We start from the raw sequence: 19,070 nt of genomic DNA, 5'->3' as shown, positions 1-19,070 counted from the left end.
TCTCATTCAGGATACTATAAAAAAAATGAAATCTTGCCTGTGAAGTAAACTCTCAAATCTCTAGTTTTGGGTTGATGAGGACAGGGGCCCCTGCCAGACTTTCACCCAGACTGGCTGCTGGGCCCAGCCATGCCCTGAGGTGGGGCCTTTGGAGAGGGCAGGAATCAACTCTGATGCCAAAACCTGCCATGTAAATCCACTACAGCCGTACCATTTTTGTTTCTTAAAGTATTCGTATAAAAAATTGAGTGCTCCTTACCTTCGGGGAAAAAGAATAAAAAAAAGCCTAAAACACTGATGATTTAAAATAAATCTTGCTAAATAATGTTGGTGTAGAATGGCTTCATAAAAATTCATGTTGGCCACAATCTCATCTTTAAATCTGTGCAACAAAATTATACTTTTTAATATTAAAACTTGAAACTAAATAAAACCAACAAATAATAATCTATGAACACAGTTTACCGTTCTGTACTCAGATCTTGTACTAGTTGACTACAAAACACTTACAATAAATAAAATGTTTAATAGCCACCTATTGCCATAGCGATTAGAGACAGTAGAAAAGAACACTGTTCTTATTTCCCCAAATTAATGTAAAAGTTTTTCTAAAGATGATATTCACAGCTGAAATAGAAAATCTCTTTCCATAAAGGGCATGTTTTGAGTATTGATCTATGCAATCAAAAAGCTGTTCTTCTTCATTTTATCTCCTCCTAGATGAACCAGTTAGATCCACTTAATATTTGTTCCTATGCTATTTGTCAAATAATACAGCTATCTACTTAAATGATTTTCTCCATTCCAAGATGTACAATCAATAAAACTACACAGTAACAATGTCTGATCTCAACTGTTTCATCAATTCTGCTCATCTTGTAGGATGGGATTTAACTTTTGAAAAATTACACATGGAAACATTTTCAATCAACATACTGCCTGCTAAGGCTTCACATTTTGTGCTGAATATGGCAATAATAACTTTTGTGCTCAGAAATTGAATTCACATGAATGGCAAGAGATTGCATAAATGCTATATTCTACAGACATGTAAATATTAAGACAATAGTCAATGTGAAATCATTTACACAGGAACATTAGAACTTTCGTATTTTGATGCAATGCCTAATATTCCTAAAAATGTTATTGAAGAAGCTGTTGATTGCTTACAACCTTTCAAATTACAAGTTAGCCACACATCAGTTAATAACTCTATATGCTGTTCTAAACAACTAGAATGGATCTAACATATCATCTTCCAAATGCAGTTTTTGGAGAAGCAGGAATATAACTGCATTTTGCTCTGCGGTTAATTCCACAACATATTACCTATATCACCTTTGTCTACTTGATAAGTAAATCCATAATCATCCACAAACACCTAATCACTAGCCACATCTTCAGCCCTTCTGTGCTCTTCTAATCCTCCATATAACGTATTATTTTATTTAAACCCAGATTACCATCCAAGGAAAAAAACACTTTTAGATTAGAAGCCTGTTGTTCTTTCAGGTTACTGATGGCATTGCTCTGTGATTCTTGTGTAACAAAAACAGCTATAAATTAATAACTTCTCATCTTATTCTTTGGTTGGTAACTGTTATCAAGATATCCAGATGTTATCAAGTTACCCAGAAATAATTTACATATTTTCAGTTGCCAATAAATTATTATCAGTTTTAATGAGAAAATTAAAAATAATCAGTTGTTTTGAAGACAGTCTTATTCTAAAATTATCTGCTATGAAAAGGTAAACCCTGCCTGGACATTCATTTTTACGATAAGAGAGATGACTGCCCACCATATTCTCCTTGACAAAATGATTCAGAGTAGTCTCCAACAGAGCAATGACAGTAACAGAGAACTATCACAGATGTCTAATATACTTACAGAAGTAACATTTTAAAAAATGGCAAAAGAACATGTCTAACTACAAGATATTTGAAACATGACAATGTGCCAAAGCAAATATACATCCCTCTGGTCAAATCGCCACTCAAAACTTCAAATTACTCGCACTACATAGAAATTATGAAAATCTTCATGTGATATGATATTACTTGATATGATAAATATCACTAGAGTAGAATTAAAAATGGATTTCATTATATAAAAAAATATTTTAAAAGATTAAGCTGTACTCATGAAATGCAACTTGCAGTTCCTGAACAATCACAGAAATGCACAAAAATCATTTACATTTAAAAGCAGACCTCAGGTACAGAACACCTTCTCTTCAAATCTTTACCAAGATAAATTACTTATTTTCTCTTTCCTAAAAAATGATTCAGAAAGAAAGAGAAACGATTTTCCTCACAACATTTTTGCTTTGATCTTTATCAGAATCCTGTGGCTACTGAAGTTTACTCAATCTCTTCAGTTCTCTTGGTCGTTACTTTCACTCCTAAGTTGTCTAACTTGTCAATTCCCTTGGTTCTTTTTAAGATTAAGAGATTTTTCTTTCTGTTTCTGTACCATACAGAAATACAGTCACTGTGTTTTAATGGCCCTGCTTTGATATGCACAGACACAGATATTCTCTGCGGTACAGCCATTGTTTTAGGGAGATATTTTGTGATTTGTCATTATGAAATAGCACTTCTACATGGGAATACTCCCTTAGTAATGAAACAGAACAATGTACGTACCTTATTTTTAACCAGGAGCTTACTTTTTGCATTTTGATGGCCACAACTCAATTTAATCTGTACTGATTTATTTTTAATCTCCAGAAGTTCTTGATTTTCTTTCACTTGCATCTTCAACTTTCTGGCCTCTTCTTCCAAACTTTGCTTTTCTGCTTCAAGTCTCTCTCTCTTTCCCCATTCAGAGGCATTCTCAAACTTCAATCTTTCCAGCTGGGAAGGGTGTGGGGACAGAGTGGGAGAATGAACAAAAGATGAAAAGAATGAGAAGTGTAATAAAATTTGTTTTTTATAGGATGTTTTTACTTTGAAGGAATATAATGAATATTCATTACAGAAAAATTCTGAATTAAATCTTCAGCATTAGGGACCAATATCCTAATAAGTAAAATCCTTAAGGATTTTAGTTTTCACACTACTCTATTTCTCAAGGTCACAATTAATACTCTTAAAAGAAATATTATCTTTCACGGTAGCTAGCACTACCTCAGTGTAGGATAACTAACTTTTCTTAATTCACTAATCCATGTATTGGAGGAATTAAAAGTGGCAATAAGAAGCCATTTTACTAAGTAATTGGAAGCAATTATCTCACAACTGATTTTATTTGTTCTTCAGAGACAAGAAAACCAAGGTTATGTCATGAAGTTATAGAATGTTCCTGAAATTTCAAACACAAAGCTATTGTAAAATGAATTTATGGCACATATTTATCAGAAGTTTATTATTGTCAAGAATTTACATGTTATTATCAATGGGTATTTATAAGACACAAATTAGACATTTCTAGTGAAAATGTGAAAATGAAAGATTCAAGTTTTTTTCAACATAGGTGAAAAAAGAACAAAAGAAAAATTTCCATACACAAAGTAATAACAAAAAAACAACTTTATGGTTTTCAGTTCCAGTAAGACTAGGAAGACTAGAATCTACTATTTGATAAAAGTATGGAGACTTCATTTAAAGTCATTAAATAAAGTCACTTAAAGGCACTTTGTTTTAAGTCAAGAAAGCTTTAGAAAGAGCAGGAACAATTTTATTAAATAGCAAAAATAAATAAAAATTAAAAAAAAAAGTAATCTTGTCTCTTCCCAGCATATTTTTAAGTAAATTTTCAGTTCTTTAAGACTCTAGTTCTATACATGTCCCATTAACCACACTGTCATGGTTTTATGATTTTTGTTATTGGTACTCCACATCATAACATCATGTAGTGCAGTGGGAGTTAAAGAGTTAATGCTCCAACCCCATGGATCATCGATAATCTAACATTAAGTATCACATTTTTACATTAGTTAAAACAAGGAAATCCAGCCCTGTAACTAACCTCAGAGGAACAGTGTGTTAAAAGGTCTCCAGATTACAACAAAAGCCAGCTCCAACAACTTAAATGGCAGTGTCTCCATCTATCTCGGTTGCTTTCACAGAGAGCTCAACACATAGAAGCTGACAACCCCTCATGCAAAAGAACAGTACATGGCACGATCAAATCATCATGTTTGCACACTAAATAGTCTGTTTCAGTCAGCTTAGTCTATTCATTTTGTATCACAAATGGAAATAAGTTGCACATAATGAACTCTATGTAGCTACTAAAACATAAATTTACATGCATATATAAGGAGATGAACACATGTATATGTGTGCACATGTAGATAGATACATTCCTAAATATAATAGTGGCCTACTCCAGGGAGTATAGTAATTGTGATTCCAGAATTCAGCAGATCCCAGGGAGAAAATAATATTTAATTATTCATTTATTTAGAACATTTATCAATTAGAACTGAAAAAAAGTGTATGTAAAAATGGAACAATTGAGAAATCTTGCATTTATTTATTTATTTGTTTATTTATCCTTCACCTTGGGCAGTAATTATGAGTCAGCTGCTCCTCTTTCTCTCCATCAAAACCGTATCAAGAAAAATAAATGTGGAAAATTTCTGAAAATAAATTGAAGCACATTTTCTCCCAAAACGAAAATAGCCTTCTAACAAAGGCTGAAAAGCATCCAGATAAGAAGAGTGAGTGGAAAAGTATGTTCCAGCCTTCTGTTCTCCCTAAGCAAAATCAGACATTGACCGTGACTCACAAAGTTTATTTAATCTTTCCTACATCATATCGTTATATTTTTCACGCCATTGGAATTTTCTTAATCAATGAGCAAAGGCATTCACAAAAGGATATATCAGAATAAAAAGCTGAAATAGGCCTAAAAAATAATATTTGTTTTGTATTTTAATTCAAAATGAAAATGAGCATAGAAAGAAACACAGCAACCATCAATGAAAAGTTTGCTAGGATTCTTCAGAAGATTTTTAAATTGTCAAAGGACAAATGAGCTTTTGAAATATGTGTATTGTATTAAAAATGAAGTATAAAATCAAAATATAAATAAATACTTGATAAATCTCTCTAGTGGAGACAAAACTATATTTGATGGAAAATGTGAAGTGATTGTTTCCTAAAGACACCAATATTTTTCCAGATATTTCTCTAGCTAGTATTTTAAATATGGTAAACTAGAGTCTCAAAAAGACTAAGTAAGACTGGACTGCTCAGTAAGACTGAGCAAAGTAGGAAGAAATAGTGAGGTTTTTTTCTCCACATGTTTACTTTGCCAAAAATGAAAACAAGTAAAAGAAAAAACAGTAATGCTTATGATTCACTGTTTCCACATATAAAACTCAGCCACAAGCTTCTCTGTTTAAAAATGAGTTCTGTAATACCCAAAGATTTGTATAAATTAGGCATGGGCACTTTATTAACAAAAGGAATAATGAGAAGTCAAAGACAAAAGAACTCCAAAATTAGAAGAGAATACTTATTTAGCAAATTCATTAGAGCCAAATCCAAATTCAATTTCTAAGTCCATTCACATAAATACAGAGTATGGATGCCAACTAAAGAGTCAGTTGTCAAAGAGTTATAAACTGAATGGATTATTTTTAAAGACATTTCGTCCTACCAACAAAAGCTACTTCTTCAGTCTGCTCCTTCTCACCATAGATTACTCATTTCTCTTTAAAAACAAAACAAAACAAAACAAAGTAAAACAAAAAAGCTACTCAGCCACTTTTGAAACCCCAGTCAGCCTTAAGGGTAGTATTTGGAGAGAGGTCCAAAAGCGTTTTTAAAACTAAAATGGATCTTTAATCTAAAATTAGGGACAGTAGCAAGGAAGAAATAAATATACTCCTTTTATGTTCTGCATCATATAAGCAGATTATCTGGGAACTAATTTTGATTTTGCAAACCATTATACTATTCAGCAGTCATGGAGCTGTCTTTGTATACACAGCTACAAAACCAGTCATTTGGTTGTTGATGGTTTTGTCTGTTTGTTTTCTTTGTCTGTTTGTTTTTCCCCATCTGGGTATAGAAAGATACAGCAGAGTGAAAAGCCCACATATTTTACATTTATGCTATCTCAGTCTTTCGTACTACCTAAATAAATTCTCTAGAACGTTATAAGCATCTGCAAAAAACTTAATCAGGGAATCAAGGACTGAACTATTTTTCCATATGATCTTCCCACAAGTGACAGAAGGAGTCTAAGATGTTAACTCCAACGCTAAACAGAATGTTAGATGCACACATCTTTAAAATCTATCCACCAAATGCATGTACAATAACTGGAAAAGGTTGCATAGATCTATTTACCACCAATTATTTTTTCCTTCAAAGTGTTTCAATTTATAGCATTCAACTATTATCTATTGCACTACAATCACAAAAAAAAAATAGATAAGTTCAGGAATAATGTCTTTAAACTACCCCCAAAAGATTTGGAACACAAGAAAGCCCTAAGTTTCTTCAAAGCATTTGTGAAAAGACATAACTCAAATTCTAAGCCTCAAAGTTCACCTTTTCACAATGATGATGCTAATCAATACCAATTCATTTTTGGCTGACTTCACATAGAGAGAAATCACAAAGCCATCCAAGGTTGAATTTCAGTCAAGCAATTAAGCACAAGTCAACTTCTAAGCCAAGAGGTGATGTCAAAGATAAATTTACTTATCTGTGTCTATAAAAATCTGAATTCATTGCAGCCAAGATGTCTACAAGCTCATGTCTATAACGATAATTTTTAACATTTAATGTACTAAATACAAAAAGATCTCAGAAAAATCTGTGAGTGTACAATATTGCTACAGCTTTTAACTTTAAAAAATAAAATGAAGTTTTCAATGATGCATATTTTTTTTTTCTAAAGAATGGAAATTATTAGGTTATATTTTCTTGCTGTTACACTGCACTTCAGAGATATAGATGTTCACAGTCAGAAATCATGCTACTGCTTTTCTAATAAAAAGAAGCTGTATTTTTAAGTATTTTTAACCTGTGTATAAAACACACAACACAAACCTCTGGAAAGTTGTTTCTCCATCATTTATGTAATTCCTTCAAGATGAGTAAGGAGAATAAAGCTAAGCAAAACAATCAGGTCTGGAATGTTAGAAAGAACAAGCAAAATTTGTAATTCATATTCCCTTTCAGCATTTTTTGCTAAAAGTCTTGCTTAACTGTTAATGATGTTTCAGAATGCATTCAAGTCTGCTCTGCCCACTTTTAGATGTTGTAAGAAGGGTCTTTTGATAATTTCCTGCTGTAGCTTCTGGAAAAGATTAAATCCAGTGACTAATGTTAGCTGTTAACTCTGATTTTTGAGAACAAATAATCATTAAAACGAAGTAAAATAAAAGAAAACCAAAAAAAGCTTCAGGAATCTGATTCCCTCTAGAAAAAAGATTTGGTATGTTGTTTGTTCTTTAATTGGAAAAACTCACCAGATTTGTTTCCCAATTACAAGCCTTTACAGAAAGTTTTTCACTAAAACAGCACAAAATAAGTGACATTATTCTGATGAGCTGCGTATACTGTTTCACAACTGTACTCCTGAAGGTGCTCCAAGAGATGTAATCCCCCCTCTGAATTCACTACCACCCCCACATACTTTAGGATTGTTTGATCCACTCTTTGCTACGTAGTTTCACAAGGCTGAAAGTCACCTCATCCATTGTGCAAGTATCTTGTGCAGACCCACCTTCCTTTCCACTGCATAGCCAAAGACAGGTATTGTGAGACCAATACAGCAAGATGGGAAAGCAGCTAGAGGAACTTTTCTAGGTAAAGAAGCTAAGTCAAATGCTACTGAGAAGTGATTGAGTGCACCCTCAGTGAGTTTGCAGATGACACCAAGTTGGGAGGTGGTGTCAATCTGCCTGAGTCAATCTGGGAGGCCCACCAGAGGGATCTAGATAAGTTGGATTGCTGGGTAGAGGTGAATGGAAGGAGGCTCTACAAGGCCAACTGCTGGGTCCAGCACTTTGGCCACAACAACCCCATACAACTCTATAGGCTTGGGGATGAGTGGCTGGATGAGTGTGAAGAGGAAAAAGACCTGGGGGTGTTGGTTGATGCTCAGCTGAACATGAGCCAACAGCGTGCCCATATCGCCAAGAGGGACAATGACATGCTGGCCTGTATTAGAAATAGTGTGGCCAGCAGGTGCAGGGAAGTGATCATCCCCCTGTACTCAGCACTGGTGAGACCGCACCTTGAGTATTGTACTCAGTTTTGGGCCCCTGACTACAAGAAAGACACTGAGGCCCTGGGACGTGTCCAGAGAAGAGCAACAAAACTGGTGAGGGGTCTGGAGCACAGGCCTCACGAAGAACAGCTGAGGGAGCTGGGATTGTTCAGTCTGGAGAAGAGAAGGCTCAGGGGAGACTCATTGCACTCTACAACCTCCTGAAGGGAGCTTGTAATGAGGAGGGGATTGACCTCTTCTCCCAGGCAACAAATGAGACCTGAGGAAATGGCCAGAAGTTGTATCAGAGGTGGTTTAGATTGAACATAAGGAAAACCCCTTTCTCTCAGACAGTGGTCAGGAACTGGAATGGTCTTGTCCAGGGAGGTGATGGAGTTGCTGTCCCTAGCAGTGTTCAAGAGGCGTCTGGATGAGGAGATACGAGGCAGCTTGTAGTAGCAATGGTAATGGGAGGACAGTTGGACTGGGTGATCTTGTAGGTCCTTTCCAACCTTCTGATTCTACGATTCTATGAAAATGAAATGAAAGGCAAATGCTTACAAAATGTTAGCTGTTCTGAAGCTATAAAGTTTCAGTGGTTATGTGTCTGTATATAAAATACATGTAAGAATATATGTACACAAACACATATGCACATCTTCTATATTTCTATAAAGGGGACTTTGGAAAACAAGATTTTAGGTGTAAAGGACAGAAATCCTGAGAAAAACAGATAGAAACAGGAATTTCTCCTAATACAAAATAACAGGGAAAAAAATCTTAAGGCTATATTTCTGTTTAAGGCGACATAAGAGTTTTTGAGGATTAAAAAGTTTCATCAAAGAAAGAATTTTCTCCTTCTTTCCAAGGAGGATAAAGTAGGGTGGAAGGCAATGGCTCCTCATTTTAATGGGAATAATGATAATAAATACAGGATGAGGAAGAAGAGATTTAAAGGTTTGGATCTGATTTTGAATGGAAAGTGGAAAACTCAGGAAAATGCTAAACAGAAATCTCTCAAGGAAGTTTCAGAGAACAGCATTTTGAAGGTATTTTTTCCTTTTGGCTTGTTTTAAGCTCACAGTTTCGTTAGTTTCCTATAAGTTTGGAACAGCTAGGAAAGTATTTTAGAGACTTTAGAGACTTCAGGCTGTCAAAAGAAAGAATTTAGAACAAAAATGGACAGAATACAAACATTACGGCTAGAAGCTATGGTTTTGATTTTATCTGGTACAGACTCGCAGTGAGAATGTTGGTTCAACAAGAAATTCTCTATGGCACTTTTTAATAATAACATTTTCTCACAGATATTCTCCAGACATCTGAACAAAAAAAACAAACCAAACATTTCCTCACAAGATATTCCATATTACATACAAGATCTTTTTCCCAACAGAATTGGCTAAAATTTATTTTTATTTATTTAAAGTCTAAGCCTTGCTCAACTGCACTGAAACATCAATTTCTACTACTATCTGTCTTCATACTTATAATCTACAGGCAAGAGAAATATGACCTATAGATCCATGACTCAAAGAAACATGGATTTCTGTTTAATAAAAAGAAATCTCTTGTAGTATCACTCAAATACCTGGACAGTACCTGCCGTCAGACCTTGGTAACACCAGCCCATCTCTCCTGATGTATCTTCCTGACATGGCCATGAGCTTACCTAACTTCTGTGGACTTCTCTGGTGATAACCATGCTGGTGGCTGGCCTGGCAGCAGCCCCGGGGATGGTTCTGGTCCTCATAGGTGCAGAGGCACTCTGCTCCATGTGCACCTTCTCACAGAGCAGCCTGCCCTTGCTGAAACCCTAGCAGCTCTGTCACAAATGCCCCAGAATTTTTGCCCTATCTTGATAGAATTTAATATTCTTAAAATTAGTAAGAAGAAAAAATAGATTGCCTTTTAGTTGCAATTTGCTATTTTCATATACTTTAATTTACAACTGAATTCTGTGCAAGTTTAACTGAATTAAAATAAAAATGAATTTAAGTGATACAACTAAAAAAAATCTAAATGTATGTGAGCATTTTGGTAAGAATATAACATCAAAAAACGCTTTCTAAAATCATCTGTGAAGTAGTTCTGTCACTGAACATTTATTATCTGTTAACGTGAGGTTTTAAGTCTCTGCTTTAGTATTCACAGCCTTCCCTAGCTTAACCTTTTCCAGCAACAGCAACATTCCTCTCTAAGGCTCTCAGAACTCCCCACCACCAGTCTCAATTCTGTTTTGTATACGGTGAATTGCATTCTTTGTTAAAAATTCATTAGTGCAATATCGCTTCTAATCTGTGGTAACACCATGTTTCTTCCTAAACAGAACAGAATTCTGCTGTCTGGGAAGAATTTCTGAAGAGAAATTCTCTTTGCAGTTAGACTGCTATCAGCACAGTCATTTTCTTCCCACATGGAAAAACTTATAAAAGAAGAAAAAAATCTGAATTAGAAACAAAATTAAAACAACAACAAGCCCCCTCAAAAATATCAAAATATAGGTATTTTCATAATATAAAAATGCCATTTGAAGGAAACTTACCAAAGATTCCGGTGGCTAATTCACACCAATTCAAGATCTTAAAGTCATTACATTTATTGATCTATTTATAAGTACTGCTTATTTGACTTAGGAAAAAAAGCTTCCTCTGACCACAGCAGCAGTGATACAATACTATACCAATACTTTTTGCTATGTACATTAACACTGGCATTCGGTTTATATGGGAACTCAAAACTATTTTGTTTCTAAACTACAGACTACGCAAGTAGAACTGGCTGCATTGTATCTTGTTTTTATAAAACTAATTATTTCTTGATAAGATAGTATATATTTTGGAATGTGTTTACAATATAAGATACATGCAGTAACTTTAATAAAGGACTTCATACCACCAAAGCATGGCAAAACTTTTCTTGGGTAGCATAGCACTGGAGTTTTGGAACACAGCTGCTTCCTAACGAATCCCTCCCATGATGGAGTTTAAATGTTCTTATTTGAAGATGGGAACTAGTCTGGAAAACTAAAAATTTAGAGACCTGAACTCTAATCTATTTAAAAATACATAATGTTCTTACTCTTCCATTTATAATAAATATTTTTGTTCAAAGATTCCTGTTAAAAATTCTTTTTAGTGAAGTAATACATATCAGAGGTTATTAAAAACATTTTTCCAATTGACAAAAGTTGTTCCAGAATCTAGATTCTAATATCAACAAATTCTATCCGGAAAAATTTGTGCAATTCTGAGTTTAATTTCCCTTAGGTAACTAGAGAGCCATTCCAGTACATACCTCTCCTTTAAAAATGAGTAAGAAGATGACAGACTTCACATAAGGAAGGTGTTCATGTCAGGAATCTTTTTTACCTGCAATATGACTATTTTGGTGTATTTTATGTCTTTTGAGATTGCTGCTGCCAGAAGACTATAAGAGCTTGGTGACAGCTGCAAAAGCTCCTGGATCTGAAAGGAACCTCAGCTACTTACCAGTCCTGCACTACTGTGCACAGGTGCAATGGCAAGCAAAACTTATTCACAGTGTAACATGAGACAGTTTTTTAACAAATATTTATATAACTTTTTTTTGTTCAACATCTTAAGAAAAAGCACTCAAATACTACTGAAATGAATAGCACTTTTCACAGAAAAACGAAGACAAATGGTATTTCCCATTTTATTTGAAAAGTATTCAATATAGGAAAAAAAATTACTCCGCTTTATTCCTTTTTGTGGGCAAGTCTGCCAAGAACACTATTTAGTCCATCAGAAACTATACTGATAAATGAAAAATGTTATAATGTCTGACAGTATCTTGAGGCAGCAAGACCTGCAGCAAACTGAACTTTTAATGAATGTTTATATTCATAGCAATAGATTTAACTGAGCCCCAGTATGTTTAGTAATCAAATATTTCTTCCTTCTAATACTACTCAAATGTTTAAGACTGCAGAAAGCTGACATCATTACACTATTTTGACATAAAAGTTGCTGACTTACTGGTGTTTATTTTCATCTTTCTGATCTGCTCACAGAGAAAAGACTTCTGAGTGCACAGTTAACTTAGTAACTCCTGAAGAAATATAAGTTACTCATAGCAGCATAAAAATATACAGGTTGAAACTTTACAACAATCATGGAATAACATTCAGAGAAGTATGAATAAGTTCAAGAGAAGGAAAATACTTGGAGTGAGGTGGGGGAACTGCTCTTCACCTCATAGATTCTTCCATCCATGTTTCATCATTTTCTTTTAAATACAATATATATTGACTACATATTATTTTAAAATAAATAACCATGATCATTAAAAAAAACCCTAGAAACTGCATTCACCTTATATAATCCCTTATACATCTTTAGCACTCTGCAATAACATTTATTAACAAAAATGATATGAAAGATACAATTATTTGGATGTTGTTTGCTACATTCATCTCTCAAGTATGTGTGATCCATCATCAGTGTGGATTGTAGCATATTTGATGGAGCCCACTTAAATCAAAGAATTTACATGAACATTTTTAAAACCATCCTTCTGATTTTGGGACAATCTACTGTGCATTCAAAGAACACTTTTTTTTTCTTCTTCTTTTCATTAAGTATCAGAGAGAATTATCTACATCTGTACAAAAATCTACATTCATCAATTAACTGAAAAACTTCAGAATAACTATTTTGACTCACTGGGGCACACAATCTCAGAGACTGCAGGATGTGAGCAGTCATTGAGGGGCTGTGCTTCCACTTGGAGGAGCTTTAGGCCAAAGGTTAAAGACCGCACAGCACTAGACAGGATAAGAAAAAAATGGATCAGATCTTCCCTGAGACCCTGAAAAGAGGTTGGAAGGGCAGAAAAACCTAAAAACTTAGAAATGGAAGAGCCTAAAAAGCCAGAAAGCAAAAAGAAAAGTAAGCATAGGCAGCAGGAAGCCTGCAATTTCTTTCAGGTTATCCAACATTAACTATTTGGGAAAATAAGCTCTTGTAGCTTACTTCTTTCTCATGCTATCCACTTCTAAAGGTTTCCCAACTCCTTTAAATTGTTCAAAAGTCAGAACAAGTGGGTATGCATATAGATCTGAAAACACTGATACTAAGAGCAGTTCATGACAGCAGAAATCAAAATTGAAGTTTCTGTTCCCATCAGAAGAAAAATATACACATTCAAGAGAATGCTTACACAAATGTGTGAATATAAAATATTTCAAACAAATCAGTAAATCTATACTCATAATTTTTATATAAGCCATTATTTAAGCATCTTTTGACATTAAGAATATTTTTGAATAATGACAAAAACAAAACAAAAATACCCAAACAAACAAATAAACAAACAAACAAAAAACCCACTCAGATTCAAGTGCTTCTTGTAATTCAAAACTGAATCTAGACTCTTTTGGGTCTAAGGGGCATCTACAGCATATTTTGTAGAATCTTTAATAATGTAAATTCTTGAAATAAACAATTTTAGTTCTGTTTAGTGAAATATCAATGATTAGATAAGCACAATGAGAATGATCTCATACAAAATTGGCATGTATAACATGCTCATTTGCTACATTACTACATGCAAGTGGTATCTGAGATGAGGTTAATGACTTAATTCTCAAACTACATTACATTTTTTTTGCCTAAAGCTGAATATAATAATTATAGCTTCAAATAAGAATAATCTAAATGCACCAAAAATGAATACAAGTAATCTAAATGCAGCCATTTAGATTATTTTAAATTGTCTCATTCAAGAAAGGAATTCACATTTCTGCTAATCCCTTGGAGAATATTCCTTGACATTCATAGAGGGTACAACTGAAACTCTCAAAGCTTGACAACCCATCAGTCATGTGGAGAATCAGAATGTTGATGTGATAACATATGCACGGTTGCTTTTGCTACTATTTATGAAGAGGTTGAATTTTTAATTAAGGGATTACACAAGTAAATCTCCTATATTATAAATCAACAGATCCACAAAAGTTATCTGAATTTAATTTAAAAATAACAATAATACTTAAGTTCGTTATGTTTCAGTATAAAGCAAAGAGAAGTTAGAAGTCTTGACATTCAGAGACAAATGTTTTGTTGTTTGCTTCCTTTGCAAACAGTATCATGCTATTCTTGTAGTTGATTGGATTGTGACAGAACACAGTGTGGGTAACAGTGGTAACAGATTGAGCAAACTGTGTTAAAATCTAAGTACATGGCAAAGACTGTTTTAGGAATAGGGATTACAGCAATTACTTCTCCTAAATTAATATTAAATCTCAAAGGGCATCTGGTTTGAAGAACTCTAAACCAAAAGATCTGAAGCAAAACATGAACTTTCATCCCTTAACTTGCCTCAGTGACATCTTTCTTTAAAAAAAAAAAATCAAAAACCCTGTTCACTAATTCCCCAGTGTTCTTAAATGTTCATTAAAGATATTTTGGTTTACATTTCAAAAGAAAATATAACAGGCCTATGGTGAGAACTTTTTTTTTAATTACATGAAATATTTTATTAAACTTTGCTTATTTTCCTTTTCATCTAAACAGTGTCAGAAAGGCAAGCTGAACTTTTCCAGTTTAAGACTTTTTATGAGCTGAAGATAATCTACTTCTGTTCCTACTGCTGTTACCAGGGGAAGAAGGCTGAAAGGAGGAGGTGTTCTTTTTTCCCTCTCCAAATCTAGTGGTACAAAGTTCTGTCTAAAAGAAGGAGGAACATAGACTACCCTCTTAGAAAGCTGAGACTGACTAATGCAAATTTTTCCCACTATCAAGATGTTCTTACAGGCTTGTCTGTTTACATGCTCATGTATAGAAATACAGATATAGGGTGTACTGGATGCATAAATAAGCTTCCATTCTCTGCAAAAGATTGAGTGATTATACCGCTAGTCTCAACACTCAAAGCAATGAAAATCTACACATAATTTATCAAAGATAATTAAAAACATAAGGATTTTTACAGAGAAACAGCACACAAACATATAATAATCCAAACTATATCAGCCTGCCTTTGTTTCAAGTTCTAATCAATTTCTGTGTATTTATTGTTATTTATTTTGTAATACATTCATGGACCATTCTAATGAACACTGTAAAAGGAAGAAGATAACTTGGAATTAAAACAAAATAGTGATGTGCAACAGGAAGAAGAATGTAGGCAGGTAGACAGTCATCTGAAAACAGAAAACAGTGCAATGGGTAACATCTCCATCTCTCACTCTCTGAAAATGTTATTTGCCACATGAAAGGTCACTAAAGCAACACCTCCTTTTTTCCAACTGCTTTCTAAGTTTACCTTCCATCCCGAATTTATACTGATATACTGAATCAAATGTATAGATAAATATCCTGCGCTGTAACAGTGCAATATGCTGCAGATCAGAACACTGTTCAACCCAGCTTAACAGAAATTAGGCCAACATTATCAAAGATGAAACAAGAAAGTTAACTAATAGACAGGAAAAGAAAGCAGAAAACTGTTTCAGTTTACATTTTTCAGTGTACCTGTTTATAAATTTCACCAAGAATACATAAAAATGATGGTAACAGTCAAAGCACTCTACAAAGTTACTTTAAGTCAAGAACTACACAAGATCATTTTCCTACAAATGATAAATACCACTGACTTTTCAGATTAATAGCTAAGTGGAGCTGGGAATAAGAATGTATGCTGAAATTGTAGATCTCTAAAAAACAAAAAAAAGCTCAGTGTAGTTGATAGCTTACCTTCACGCACTGATTAATCTTCAGCAATTCATTACTTCATTTTTTTTCCAGTAATAATACAAATTAAGTAACAATACAAATAAATAGATAAAAAATAAATAAATAGAAATATGCCAAAATGGACAAAACAAATAGCCTTATCAGAAATAGTAGTTTGACTATTATGTTTACGTGGAGAACTGTAAAACCAAGTAAATGAACAGTAGTACATAGCAGGGAATACAGCAGTGAGAGCAAGGGCAGGCAAGTACAGCATTGGTGGAACTATTAACAGTTGCATTAGATTAATTTCAAAAAGTTGCCTTTAAAGAATTTGTAAATTCTGTACACTGTTATCTTCTGTGAAGAAAGATAGGCTGAGAAAATACACCTAATAAAGAATAAAATGATAGGAAAGAGCTGAATTCAAAAGTAGTGTATAACAAACTATGCTAGTACCAGTTCATGGTACATATGATTCACAATGACTATAGAATGTGGCAAAAACAATTCAAAATCTGTTGAGATTTTTTTTCATAAACTGCAGAAATAGTTGATTTTTAATGAGGAAGTATCTGTTGTCTACGCTTAGGACATACAGCATGCAGTTAAAGAAAATCACAAATTTTATCAATTTAAATAGATAATAACAACCTTTAAATGCTTGAAAAACAAAAATTTTGGGAAATAAACTAATATTCTGTGTTGTTATCCTAAAGGTGACCAAGGTGAAATATGATAAATTTCTAAAGTGAAAACAAATTACAAGATTCTGTTAAAATTCCTACCCATTGACTCTGTGCAAGGAAGGCTTAGGAAATATTCACAAGTAAATTTCAATACAGTTTTAATTTATGTTAGATATAAGGGTAGGCTTTCCAGCACTTTCTGAATTACATGTATTGAAAATCAGCCAATCAGAAAAAATCTTGACATTATGCTTTATCACAAATAATACTTCATGGTGGACAGGAGAATGTTCATGTTAAGGAAATAAGTTCTAAAGATAGCACTAACCATGAATTTGTGGTACATTTTGGGAAGGTTTATGGAAACTAGGACTGATTACTGTTCTGCAATTTTTGCTTCGGTGGGACTTCAAAATTCTTTCCTTGCTCTCAAACTGCCTACTATATTATTTAGGCAAGATAAAACAATGTGTACATTTAAATAATTTATTTTCTGTACCTTACTTGCCCCAGTGGAATTTCTTCAACAAGGGAAAGAACAGTGAGAGTTATTGTTACAGTCCTCTTCAAAAAAGGAAAAGTGCAAAACATTTGTATACTGAGAACAGAAAACACTTTTCTTAAAAGCTGTTTCTTAAAATGAGTTGATATTTCTTTGTCTTTGTTATAAAAGCAACATCACTTGACTTATCTTCGACTGTGCAAAAGGTGAAGAAGCAATGGTGAACCAATGGGATTTCCACCCCTCTCTTCTGCCTTAAGACTCAAAATGATAATTTATCTTATGTTCTTTTCCATCAGCAGGCACTTTTTTATGTTGCTCTTTCAACAGCTTTAAGTACCAATTAGAGTAATTTTTGTTTCATATCCAAAAAAACGGTCTTTAAATTTCCCTCATTAATTACCAAGGCACTAGACAATGCAGAGTAAGACTACATTCTGTACCTCAGCTAGCAGAAAATGTTTCTGAACACAGAATCCCCTGCCTACAGTACCATTTGTAAGTCTACAGTGCACACCAGTGGAATATAGCAGTACATGCATGCTTTCCATTAGTTGAAGCATGATGCAGAATTGTTTTGTAAATAGTCCATCTTATTTAACTTTTAAACCAACTGAAATGCATGTACTTCAGAAACGATAAAGGAAGCTATAAAATGTTAAGGAAGACTTGCAATATGTGTAAACAATGTTATACTGCATATTTTATAAGATAAAACAAGAATTCTAAAAACTAATACAGTCTTGCTAACTGAACTCAGGATTTGAAAACGTCTGAGAAACACACCAAGGATTTATATTTTTTTTACAGACAGCTCAAAGATGAGACTTCGTTACACTATGTGTGTCTTTCATATTGTAAGGTCTACATCATTGACATAAATTATCTAACAGAACTGTATAGCACATTCCCAGGGATGACTGTGAACATTCAGTTAGTAACTTAACTGACTGCAAAGCTCTTATTTTGTTCAGAAATATTCAGCGTAATCTTCTTATTTCACTATTTAGTGACAGAGTAGATCTTTTATAACATAAATAGAAACAATTTCAACACTAAATACATCTGTTAAAATCTATTTTATGAAGATAAACAGGCAAAGTTAAATGCATATTCAGTACAGTCAAATATAAATTCACTACTCTTCGTAATGAATTGAAGAAAATTTTAAGTTGATGCAGAATGCCTCTATTAAAAAAAATAAAAAAAATAAAAGATGATCATCAAGGTTTCCCATATTATTTTTTTTCTTTTAAGTAAGTGAATATTAATCTTTTAACAGAAACAGAACATAATTAATTACTTGGAGCACTAATTTTCATATCTTGGCAGCTGTGAAGTTTCTAACTTAGCACAGGATCTCACAGTTTTCCAAGAGGCTAGCAGAGCTAGACATTGTTTAAAATAGTTTAATTTGCTGTAGCACTGATAGTGAAAAACTAAAAAAAATTTTTACACATACCCAGTAGAACTGTCAGATGATCTACTAAAGGAAATAATAATTTATGCTTTACTCTGAAACAAAAAATAGTTTGTCAAGGACATAGAAATAATCCTGAGGTAATTATTAATGTTAATCTAGAAATTCCTTTGTGATTTAATGTTGCAAGTGTATATATGAAGGAGATTCCATGTTTAGCTTAGTGTGTGTCTGCATTTTGCTTAATTTTCCTTTTGATTTAGTCTCTATCAAGAACTTTTTATGGGGTTTCTCAATGATGGTATTCACATGTATATTCTTAACATACAAGATTTGTACGTTTCAATAAAGGAAGGATAAAAAAGCAGCAACAGCAAACATAAGTCATTTCATTCACATTTGCCAGATTAGGCATTCAGGGCCTGGCCTGCATTATTAGAACAGGCACCTGACTCTCCTTTACCTGGAGCCACCTGTCCCAGAAGCAGCCCTGATCCTGGAGTAACACAAAGAGCTTGATGTTAAACCAGAAGCAGCACTCAAATAGTGCTGCACCAAATGGCAGCACCGCTTTGCTA

General features: G+C 33.6%; 1 protein-coding gene across 1 annotated transcript in view; it reads right to left on the bottom strand.

The window, feature by feature from the left end:
* The window catches only part of CCDC102B (coiled-coil domain containing 102B), a 94,118-nt gene that overhangs the window by 69,823 nt on the left and 5,225 nt on the right, over nt 1-19,070 (bottom strand). Inside the window, exon 4 of the mRNA XM_065752980.1 lies at nt 2,649-2,858. Within this exon, the coding sequence (XP_065609052.1) occupies nt 2,649-2,858 (210 nt within the window). The remainder of the gene's footprint in view (nt 1-2,648; nt 2,859-19,070) is intronic.

Source organism: Cyrtonyx montezumae, unplaced genomic scaffold, assembly GCF_038088225.1.
Source record: "Cyrtonyx montezumae isolate F1298 unplaced genomic scaffold, pur_monq_1.0 scaffold_8, whole genome shotgun sequence".
Lineage (NCBI taxonomy): Eukaryota > Metazoa > Chordata > Aves > Galliformes > Odontophoridae > Cyrtonyx > Cyrtonyx montezumae.
This window is presented reverse-complemented; position numbering and strand designations above follow the sequence as displayed.